Consider the following 12203-nt stretch of genomic DNA (forward strand, 5'->3'; position numbering starts at 1 on the left):
AACTTTTAACAATTTTACTGATTAAATCTTGGGAAATTTCAGCTGTTAGTATTTAAAGAATAACCCACTGATTTAAATACTTAGAAAGAAACGCTGAACAGTGAGTGAAGTGCATGAATTTAAAAGTGGAAAAGAAAACAATAAACCTAAAGAAAGATATAAGGATTAAGCTGAGAGAAAAAATGAAGGCAATGTAAGCAGACTCTTTAGAGGAAAATTTTAAAATACAAAGGTGGTTCTCCAAAACTTTTAATAAAATAGACTAAGTTATAGCATATTTGTTAAAAGGAAGGAAAACAAGCAATATTCAAATGTATTTTATTATAAGGTGTCATTTGTTATAACAACCAATTAATAAACCATAACCAACAGTCAATATTAAAACTAAATGTAGGACTTTTGAGAAAATATAAGGATAGCTAAGTAAATTAAATATATACTGTGTTTAATAATAAGAAAACTCAATATATTAGGAATAGGCATTTTCTATAAAATGTTATCAAGATTTTGTGGAATTCCAATTAAACAATAACAGAGATTTTGGGAAACATAAAAGGTGACTCTAAACTTCATGTGCAAAACAATACATTTTAAAGAAGTAGAGAAAAAGAATGAGGATTAGTTCTAACCAGATAAAGCTACAGTTATTAACACAATGATACTGGACTGTGGATATGCAAATAGATTAACATGGCAATATAAGACACAGTCCCATGCATATATAATTTGTTAAATGACAACACTGAAGGAAAGTATCAACTATTTACATGGACTATTAACTCAGTATTTAAGAAACAATATAAAATGTGTCAATTTCTCACACCGTGCACAATAAACAGTTCCAGATAGATTAAGGGACCTATGTGTGTAAAATAAACTTTATCCATTTCAGAAGAAAATATAAAAGGATAAATTTATGACATCAGGTTGGAGAAATAATTAGTTAAGCAGAATACTTAATTACTTAATTACTTAAGGAGAACAAATCTTAAGGGAAACACGTATAAATTTGACTACAGCAAAATGAAAACTTCTGTTCATCAAAAGACCATTTGAAAAGTTAAAAATTAGAGCAACTCACCACGAAATGTTATTTTCAATTCACATAGTCGATAAATGATATTCAATTTGAAGTGCCTACCTTAAATCTATAAAAATTAAGAACAATAGAAAAGAAGTAAAAGATATAAACAGGCAATTCTACAGAAAGAGGATTCTATCGGGACCCAATAAAATATGAAAAGTTCTCAACTTCCCTGTAATCAGAGAAATGCAAGTAAAACCATGGTGAGATATATTTTATGAAGAAAGATGATAAAATTTGTCTGAAAATATCAAGAATTGGCAAGAAAATGAATAAGAGGAACATTCATGTGCTATTATAGTGCTTGTAAATGATTACAAACAGTTCTGATTATGCAATTCACATTATAAATAAAAAAGAAAAATAATCCTGTGTATGTACACCATAGAGTAAGAATACATTTTTTACATATTCACAAAGATATCTATACAGGGTGAGTAACCCCTATCCAAAATGTGTGGGACCAGAAAGATTTCAGATTTCAGGTATTTTCAGATAATTTAGTGTTTACATATATGCAACAAAATGTCTTAAAGGAGCAAATTTATGTTTCGTATACACCTTACACACATAGTTTGAAGGTAATTTTATATGATTTTGTTGAGGAAACAGTTTTGACTGCAACCTGTTATTTGAGACCAGGTATGGAACTTTCCACTTCTGGCATTATGTTGGCCCTCAAAATTTTTTTTTTTTTTTTTTTTTTTTTTTTTTTTTTTTTTTTTTTAAGCATTTCAGATTTTGAATTTCTGGATTAGAAATGTTCAGCCTATATATAAATTTCACGGAAGAATTTTTATAGTCATGAGTACCCATACATTGGAGAACTAGAGCAACATTAATATAATTGAATCTCACACAAAAAGGAAATTACATTACAATGCACACAACATGTCATTTATACAGTTAAGAAAGCATGCAAAACAATGCTATATATTGTTTATAGATACCCATATACTTACACGGAAAAAATAAAGAAATGTTGGTAAACGGTAAACACTAAATTCAGGATAATATTTTCTGGAGAGTCCTTGAATAAGGATAATGAGGTCTTATATGGGTACACATTGTGCAAAGCTCAATTTTATTTGGAATAATTAATTTCAAAGCTCAACATGAACACATGGTCACAGTTTGTTATTATTTTATTCCTACAGTTACATATTATACTATAAGAAAAATCAGATCAAAGAAAGTTAGTTTGAGATTAAGAAGCAACATATTTTAATACAATAGTTTCATCTTTTACAATGGATTAATGAGAACATCAAAATAAAAAATGAGTAAAATATAAATACAAAAGGCTAAGAAAATGCATAAAGGGGCAATGAAGGAAACCTGTAAAATAATGCAACTAGGGACAAGGATGGAGCAAAAATGGAAAATAAATTGGTTTAAGGAAGCGCATGTAAAAGGAGTAAAACAAATTGTAAATAATGCACATTAATCAGGTGAGGCATACAGTGTGATGCTCTAGCCAAATTTGACAATCTTAATATTATAAATAGTAAATATATTTGTTATTTAGGTTGGAGCAGATATCTGTGGATTTGTGGCTGAAACCACGGAAGAGCTTTGCAGAAGATGGATGCAACTTGGGGCATTTTATCCATTTTCCAGAAACCATAATGCTGACGGATATGAAGTAAGTGCCTCTTGTTCTCCATGTTGTGAAATAAAACACAACCATAGTTTTTATTAATGTCCTTAAATTAAATCTATACAGTATATGGTCTGAAAGATTATAGCATAATTTATAAAGAATTGTTAGAATTCCCTCTCTCAAGACCTATACATATTTTGTATATTATTACATTTAAAAAAAATGGTCAAATAAGGAAATCATGAAATGAAATGTAGTCACAGCAAAAATATCTTAGTTGAGACTAATGCATACACTGTACAAATGTATTAGATTACCAGTATTTTAAATTAGAGCCAAAACTTTTAGAGTATGAATTCTTGGATTCTAACAATGTAAGTTCCGGGTAACTTTTATACGAAGAAAAGTTATAATATACTGTAATGGATTTTGAGTTTTTGTTTAATTCATATGAAACAAGAATTTAAAGATACCCACAAAACATTTAGAGTCCAGTGTCTTTCAATAATAAATAGAACTGGAATGAATACACAGGGACAAAAAACAAAACTAACACTTTTAAAACACAGTTTTGGACTGGTAGGAGCAGAAGTGCAAGACAGTACAAAGCTAGTCTACCAGCCCTGAGAACTCAGCATACTGTTGGCTCATCATGATAAGCATGTTTTTCACAGAGAATAGTAAAATTCAGTTAAACCATTACATCAATTAAGTACATGTTGGTTGAGAAACCATTCAATGTTTACACACTGGCTGCATACAGGGCTTATATTGTGTTTGAGAAGAGGCACAACTACTGAGCTCAGCCTGGAGAGAGGCATGATCAAAAAGAATTAAAAGGTACAAATTGGAGATTCGTTTCTCCTTAATATACCTAAATGATATTTTCAGGAAATGTGCATCCATGGGAGATTTTAATAGAAATTTCATGAAACTCTACGTTCATTTGTGTTCTCCAAAATGCTGATGATAAGACAGAAATAAAATTTGAAATTTACTGGTGAATTAATGTGAATGAAAAAGGGAGTGAGCATGAGAAAGTGGGGAGAGTCTGCAGACCACGGTTCAGGTCTGAACTTGATGAAGGTGAAGGGAAGGTGGTTTGGGAGGGAGAATTCCGAATTGCAGCCTAGTTCTAACCAAGTTTCAGTCAGGTGAGTGGGGAGTCCTTAAGGGAAAGCTGACCATTCATCTTTCGTGCATTTCCCAGGAATGAGTCTGCATCGTGTTCTTACTATGCTCATTCAAGGCTGGGAGCAACATTGGGAAACATGGTTTTCAGTGCAAACTTAATAGTGGATTCAGGGAGACAGTAGTTGAGGTCTTCAGTTAATATCATTACCAAAAGCAGGAGGCCTAAACAGGCTTGTCCATATCACTGTTACTTGGCTGAAGGAGTCACTTATCTAGCCTGAGCTCAGTAGAGAGGCTGCACTTCAAATTGTAAGTCTACAAGGCTGTCCAGGTAGCTCTGTTCCCTGTGTTCCTGAGCCAGCAACCTACCTGTGATAATTCTAATAGCAATGGTACAAGACAGTAAGTCCTTAGGCAAGTCCATTTCAAGCCTCTGCTTTAATGTATCACACATAATAACATCCTATTGGCCAGAGTGGATTGCATGACTGAGCGCCAAGTCAAAGCGTGGGTAGGTACACTCTAACTTCACTGGTAGAGATTACAACATTCCATGATAAAGGATGTGGGTACAAGGAAGCATGAAACATTGATGCCAATAATTCATTCTACCACAATTATAAGATAAAAATTCTCTTTTGTTAAAAAAATATTTATTTTTTCTGTGGCAATACTTCAAATATGTTGAAGTGTCCACTTCAAAATTAAGTGCAATTAAAACATATAACAAAAGCTAGACATATTCATTCAAGCACTTTGATGATGAAACTGGAATAATTTTAATTTCTCATAAACAAGCTGAAATTTATGTAGTTTGCTTTAAACAGCAGATTAAAATGCTTCTACTTTAATTTTCACTCATATTTTAGCTTTCTTATTTTAATTTCTCTTTCTATCTCACAGCATCAGGATCCTGCATTTTTTGGGCAGAATTCGCTTTTGGTTAAATCATCAAGGCACTATTTAACTATTCGCTACACCTTATTACCCTTCCTCTACACTCTGTTTTATAAAGCCCATGTGTTTGGAGAAACAGTAGCAAGACCAGTTCTTCATGAGTGAGTACTAAGTACAATAATTATAATAATACTTTTTAAAGTATTTTCAAACTTATACAGAAAAGATTAATAGAGATAAATCAAGATATAAATTAAATTTCTGATGCTTGTTTTTACATTTGTATAGATGATTTGAAGAGCTATACAATGATACTAGTAAATATAATTAATTGGACAATATTTTGGTAGAAATGAGAGAATTAAATAGAACTTACAAGGAAAAGATGTGAAACATGTTAGGATATTGTATCAGTAAGAAAGATTAAGCATAAAATTATTAAAAATATATCAACTAAATATTGAAACAATAAACTAAACATAGATCAAGAGTACAGTATAGTACTTACTAAAAAAGGAAATTGTGTTTATCTTTTCATATATCTTTGACCAGAGTGGGGCCTTTCTGTGATGAATGACTTAAAGATCCTTTTAAATTCAGGTTAAAACTAGAGTTTACCATGAAAAAGTTTTAAGTGAAGAAAGTAGAATATGAAAGATTTCCTATACTTTATGAACCTATCTTATAGGAGAAAATAATTAAACAGAAGAGTTTTTGTATAAATAAAAGGTAACCTTGTGATCTATGATAGATTTTGAGTATGAGATAAACTGATTTTCTCCTTCTCTCTTTTCTTCCTTCTTTCTTCCCTTCCCTCCCTGCTTTCTACTTTCCTTCCCTTTGTTCCCACCCCTTCCTCCTATCCTCCCTCCCCTCCTTCTTTCCTTCATTTCTTCCTTTTCCTTTCTCCCTCTTCCACTCCCCACTTCTTCCTTCTTCGCTTCCTCCCTTCCTTCTTGAGTGTCAGATGAACAATAAAGGATGTAAGAACTATGGATTCAAAATGTCATCTGAAACAAGCACAATTCAGGATAATAACAATTCCCAGGAAAAAAAACTGAAAAGATAAACCAAACCAGGAATTTAGCTAAACTTATTTTTTCATTATTATACTTTAAACATTGTCATTGTTCTTAGGTTTTATGAAGATATGAACAGCTGGATTGAGGACACTGAGTTTTTGTGGGGCCCTGCATTACTTATTACTCCTGTTCTAAAACAGGTAGGCTCTACAGGTTTAATAACCTTATTGTTTCAACTGAAGTTTGTACAACTAAATTGACCCTACGTTACAAAACATCTGAATAATAGATGATACTCAGTGGACTGTTTCAAGCTGATAAATATCAAGTTGGAATTCTATGATGTGAAACAAATTTCAAAAGTTGAAAATTATATGAAGTTATTGTTCTCCTGAAAAAAAAAAACTATATTATAGAATCAAAATCAAATCATAATAACAAAGGGCTTTCATTTAAGTAGACATATACATTGAAATTTTGCTCAATTGTAAATAAAGAGGAACTGGAAAACTTGCTGATCAGATGAAAATGTTGGAGAAACACTGGAGTGAGTTGGTAATTATTACCTATTTTTAAAAGGTGTATGTGTCTATGGACGTAAACAGAAATAAACATATTCACATTCACAATGACCATGTGGTTTATAACAGTACATATATATGCATATGTTATTTTAATTGCTATCTAATTATTTCTTTACCTCTTTGCTTTTGTAAGTTTTACAATATATTATCTGAAGCTAATAAAGTAGCCTTTTGATTATTATCTACAGGAAATATCGGAGTGTAACAACATAAAGTTTTTTTTCCCTTGACTATGAAAACCCAACTTAATATTTGATAAAATCCTCTCTGTTAAAATTGAAATTAAAAAATACATATTATCTTTCTTTATTTTAGGGAGCAGAGACCGTGAGTGCCTACATCCCTGATGCTATCTGGTATGATTACGAATCTGTAAGTAACCTTAACATACTAATGGACTCACAAGTATATTTTTAAACATTTCTACATAGAAACTTTATTCCATAGAAACTTAACTACATAGCATACATATTTTTAGAATTTCTGTTATTAACTATAAAAAATAATAATTTCAAACTTTAGAAATGTGTCAAAATTTTTGTAAGTATACCCTTTTTTGCACATGAGCTAGACTCTAATATGAAGTTATATTATTTAGCATAAAGAGATATTATTTATTTTTAAATTTTGGAAATAAAAGTTAGCAGTAATGTAGGAAGGAGTGGCAACTTATTTTAATGCTTTTTCTTGTTTTATATATTTATCTTATTGCCAGAAGACTTGAGTACTGAGCTAATCTTACATATTTGTTTTTATATGGTATATTCAAATATTTGAAAAAGCCTTTTATTTCAACCTTGAAAAGACAAAATAACAGCACTCATATACACCATCCATTTTTTTCAGCTGAACAAGACTTTTTGAGCAATATTTATTCTAAATGATATTATTTTGCAAATCACTTACATTGGCTAAGTATACCCTTATTTTTACAGGAATAATGATTTTAAGAAAATCCTTCCTAAAGACATAGTTAACTTTAAACCATAACAAAGAATAAAAAAGCTAATTAAAGTACTGTTATTGTAGAAAGAAAATGAGTCTCTTTATGTTGATTTTTTTTATTTTTGAGAAAGTGAACTTATTTTTGCTCTGCTTTGTTCAGCAAACTGGGGGGAAAAAACAACAACAAAAAAACCAAACTCTCCTAAAACTAGAAAACAATATATTGTATTCATTTGGATGACATAAATTGCTCATAATAAAAATTGTTTCTATGCATACCTTTTAATTCTTGTGAAATAGAGTTTAAAGTCTTCAATAATATTAAGAATATTTGTAATCTTCCAATTATTAGGGTGCAAAAAGGCCATGGAGGAAACAACGTGTTAATATGTATCTTCCAGCAGACAAAATAGGATTACATCTTAGAGGAGGTTATATCATCCCCATTCAAGAACCAGCTGTAACAACAACAGCAAGGTAAAATGAAAAATCATTAACTGAAATCTAGAATAAAATTCAAATTCTAATATTTCATATTTGCATTAAGAATCAGAGATATTTAGTTTCTTCACCTGCAGATATTTGACACACAAAGGTAATACTGAACTATAACCATCGTAGTTATAGAAAGAATGAAATTATTTATATTATTATAAATATTTTAATTTTCAAAATTTATAATTTACTTAGAAGTTAACTTCCTGTATCAAAAATTTACTCACATTAGCATAATTAAAGATAATATTTGATTCTTAATAAATATACAAAATGTGAATATTTTTTATATTATTGAGTAAAGTATTGTTAGTTTTTACATATTTGAATTTCCATACATAAATAAATTCCAATGTATTTCTTTCTGCTAAAATGTTTTAAGTTCATAAATGAACTGGGTATTTCATGTTAGGTAAAGAGCAAGAGAGAAACTAAATTGCTCACTAAGTGTAAATCTCAGAAATATTTTCTAAAAGTAAAAGAAACTTGAAAATCCTGGTGCTCCATTTCGCATCATTCATTCTGAGTACAAGGAGTACAGAAAGTGCCGTATTGAATTCACATACTTTTCTCTATTCTGCCACAACCCAAAAGGAAGTTACTCTTTATTCTTTACCCTACTGTATTTTCTTCATCACATTAAGAATATCTGAAATTATGTTATTTATTATTTTCTTTTATGTAGTATGTTAGTGATATGCATTAGTAATTAGTAATTTAACTGTTTTGGCATTCTAGAATGGACTAGTATCATAATGTAACTGATTCACGAGTATGTTCTCAAAAAGTTGTTATACACGACAGCTGTAATGACCAACAGCAACATATACCTTGGTAAATACATACTGGAAGAAATATGTCCTATACAGTCCAGGAGATGTCTGGACTGTATAGCCTTGGAGATAATATTTTATGGTAAAATGTAACTTAAAAAACACATATTTCTTGACTATATCTCATTTCTCCTGTTATAATCATTTCATTTATAATATTCTTACAGATTCCACTAAACATTATTTTAAATTTTAATCTTTTTTTTTAATTTTTTTGCTCATAAGTAGTAGACTTAATTCATTGAGATTTAGGGGTATACAGGTTGAGTTGAGCCTTAATATGACACATTTAATTTTTCTTATTTGAATTAAAATACATTGTTTCAATTTTGCAAGTATCTCAGCCTTCAAAAAATCCATTATCGCATTTATTACGTTTATTCTTTTGACTCATTTTCTACATGTATAAAGTACTTCTGTATTCACATAGGAACATTGATATCAGTAAATTATGAATACATATAAATACAAATTTATTGATGTCAATTTTCCTACTGAATTCAGGACCCATAAAACAGACAGGTTGAAGTGGACTTATTTATAGGATATTGTATTATTATGCATTTATTTTGAATCACATATGCATCTAATTTTTCTTAATAGCCGTAAGAATCCTCTAGGACTTATAGTAGCATTAGATGAAAACAACTCAGCCAAAGGAGACTTTTTCTGGGATGATGGAGAAACTAAAGGTAAGTCTGAAAGTGATATGCTTTAAATGTTCATTCTGATAACTGGAAGTTTTGGCTTTATTGATATAGGTTTTTTCATTTTAAAATATCACATTTTTTATTTTTAATTCCTAAATTTTTATCTGTTACAGGCTTTTAGGTTACTTTAAACATTTTACCATTGTTATTTGCTTTATCTATATTTAACTAAAATATCCAGTTTTGTGCTTTTGTTTGTTGTAAGTCTTTGACAAGACTTTTAAATCTATCTTTATCTTTTAGATTAAAATAGTAAATAATTTCTCAGGTATACAAATTGCATTATATTTTCAACTGTTTTGAAGTAAGATAGTGATTATAACTAAAATTTTGTTACTGTAAACAGAAAATAAAACCAACATTTAATGATTTAGTTATTTAATGTCAAATTATTTGAGGTAAGAATGTCATCGTATCAATTGCTTACAATTTATTTTCCTTATTATCTTTCATTGTATTTCTTGAGCTCCAAACTTGAGAATTCAGTATACCAAACGAAATATTTAAAAGTAATTTTATGCTATGGTATTTCTAATTATGCCATAGTAAGTTTGTCTATTTGTATTTAAGTATTCACTTACAATTTTCCTTATACATTTTTAGAACCTTTCAGAAAAATCTCATTTCTTCTAATAGAGGGCTGTTAGGTATGTGTTTTATATATGAGTACAAAAGATTAAAATTTATCTTCTATTTTAATTAACTACTTCTTAGGTGTATTAAGGAATATCCTTGTACAAATTTTAAAGAGTTACAGATAAATATAAGAAGGGCAACAAGAAAAAAAAAAGACTATCCTAAAAGCCTTTAAATGCATATGAAACATGTGAATATTTATTTATGTGTTTTGAAAATGTGTGTATTTAAAAATTACCACAGGATTCTGTAACTCTCTCCTAAGCCTTATATTCACCCTCAGTTAACATTCGTTTAAACAAATTACATTTATTTATGGCCTTATATCAATGTGTTAGCAATCAAACTTATTCCAAGGAAAGATCTGTTCTCTGGGTGATTTTCTCAATGCAAGCTGTGAATTACTTATATCATTAACAACTACTAATCATAAATGTCCTCTATAGTCCTTTCCTTGATAAATGTAGTCTTTTATACCATTTACCTGACTTCCAAATTTGTATCTCCAAATCAGTCTTCTATATACTTCTCTATTTGTTTGTCTAATAAAAATCTAAAACATAATCTGCCAAGATAGAACTTGGATCTTACCACCATATATCTGCTACATCTATGGTGTTCCCTTTGTCAGTTGATGGTAACTTCATTGCTCCAGATGCCAACACCTTGGAATGGGCTATTCTCTCTCACAACCTAAGGATTTCATTGGTTCTACTTTGATCTGAATCTTCTCATCAGTTCCACCATGATCACCACCATCTTTCATGTTAATTTAGGACAATAGCTTCCTAACTGCCCTGTAGCTGTTTTCAATCCCTTTTTAAAATTTTATTACAATCCAGCAGATAATCATTTAAAAAGGGGATTCCAGTAATTGCATCTCTTCTCAAAACCCTCTAATGATCCTCCATTTTACTCAATTAGGAGACAGTGTTTTATCGAGACCTAGAGAGCTTATGGTTTGTGCTTTAACATTTGCACACGTGCACGCGCACACCCCAAACGCACACATACACATCTATTATCCTGTATTGCTTTCTATTTCTCAATTTCAGCACACCATCCTTCTTGCTCTTTCTTAAAATACCCTGGGGTGTAAACACACTAGGGTGAGCCCTTCCGTCAGATTAGATTCCAAACCTATTCTCTGGCTTATGTAGTAAGCCAAAAAACTTCCTGCATAGAAGTTTTATAAAAGTGGATTTCAGCTGAACTTACATTATTTGTAGTCATCAATCAAACAATGTCATTGAGATGATACCTCCATTGACAGCATGTGTGGTACAATTATAAGATTATTCCTATTACTCAAATTATATAAATATTCCAAATACATACTGTCTACTGATAAAGATGCATATGAATAGCTTACTTTCATATAAGTAAGTAGCTAAGAATATGAATAATACAATTCAGTCAGTTATCTAATATGATACCTATGTAGCTATGTGCATTTAAAAAGTGAAAGAAAACCAGAATTCTGATTAATGGATTTGTAAGCAAACATGGAGACAGTAAAGTGATCTTCAGTTCAGGTTCTGAATATAATTTTTTTCCTAAGACTGAAATTTTAAGCAAATTAATGTTGTGGAAAGTATATTATATTAATCCTAGGATTCCCTTTATATTTTAACACTGTTTATGACAAACTACTTCAGTCCTTATCTTCAGTTTTTCTTTTAGAGAGATATGTTGAATAAAAGTTTTATTACATATATGGTACAGAATCATTGTATTCATCCATATTCCTCATTAAAGTTTATTTCAATTACAGATTAAAGTTTATTTCAATCTTCAACGTGTCTCCAGATTTATTTTTTCCTTGAATACAAAAATAATAGAAAAAAATAAACATAAAGATGCAAAATATAGTATGCCATGTCTTCCTAAGAAAAATTTACTGTTATGAGGTTTACAAGGGAGAAAATATCATTCAAAACAATACATTTTTAATTATATATTATTTACTGTAAGTTTGACTTTCTCTTAATTTCCAGAAATATCTTGGTAGTCTTTGAAAAAGTAAACAAGGCAAATATGCATTCATTACCTCTACTCGCTGTGAAAATAAAATACCATTATTATATTATTTAGAGGAAATTAAAACATTTACAGATAAAATGTTTGAGATGCTTCATTAATAAACAGAATCTAATTTGTTCAAATTTCTTAAGTGTTATATAAGCGTAAAACCAGAGCAGCAAATTTAACATTACATTTTGTACTGATCATGATATTTTTCATTTCAGATACCATACAA

At 29.8% G+C, this 12203-nt stretch overlaps 1 protein-coding gene across 1 annotated transcript in view; it reads left to right on the forward strand.

Annotated features, from left to right (window-relative positions):
* Positions 1-12203, forward strand: part of SI (sucrase-isomaltase) — a 104374-nt gene that overhangs the window by 33863 nt on the left and 58308 nt on the right. The window contains 6 exon segments of the mRNA XM_017890166.1: positions 2613-2729; positions 4725-4879; positions 5856-5940; positions 6640-6696; positions 7622-7746; positions 9201-9289. Of these exon segments, the coding sequence (XP_017745655.1) occupies positions 2613-2729; positions 4725-4879; positions 5856-5940; positions 6640-6696; positions 7622-7746; positions 9201-9289 (628 nt within the window).

This window comes from Rhinopithecus bieti, unplaced genomic scaffold (assembly GCF_001698545.2).
Source record: "Rhinopithecus bieti isolate Rb0 unplaced genomic scaffold, ASM169854v2 scaffold_18956, whole genome shotgun sequence".
In the NCBI taxonomy this organism is placed as follows: Eukaryota; Metazoa; Chordata; class Mammalia; order Primates; family Cercopithecidae; genus Rhinopithecus; species Rhinopithecus bieti.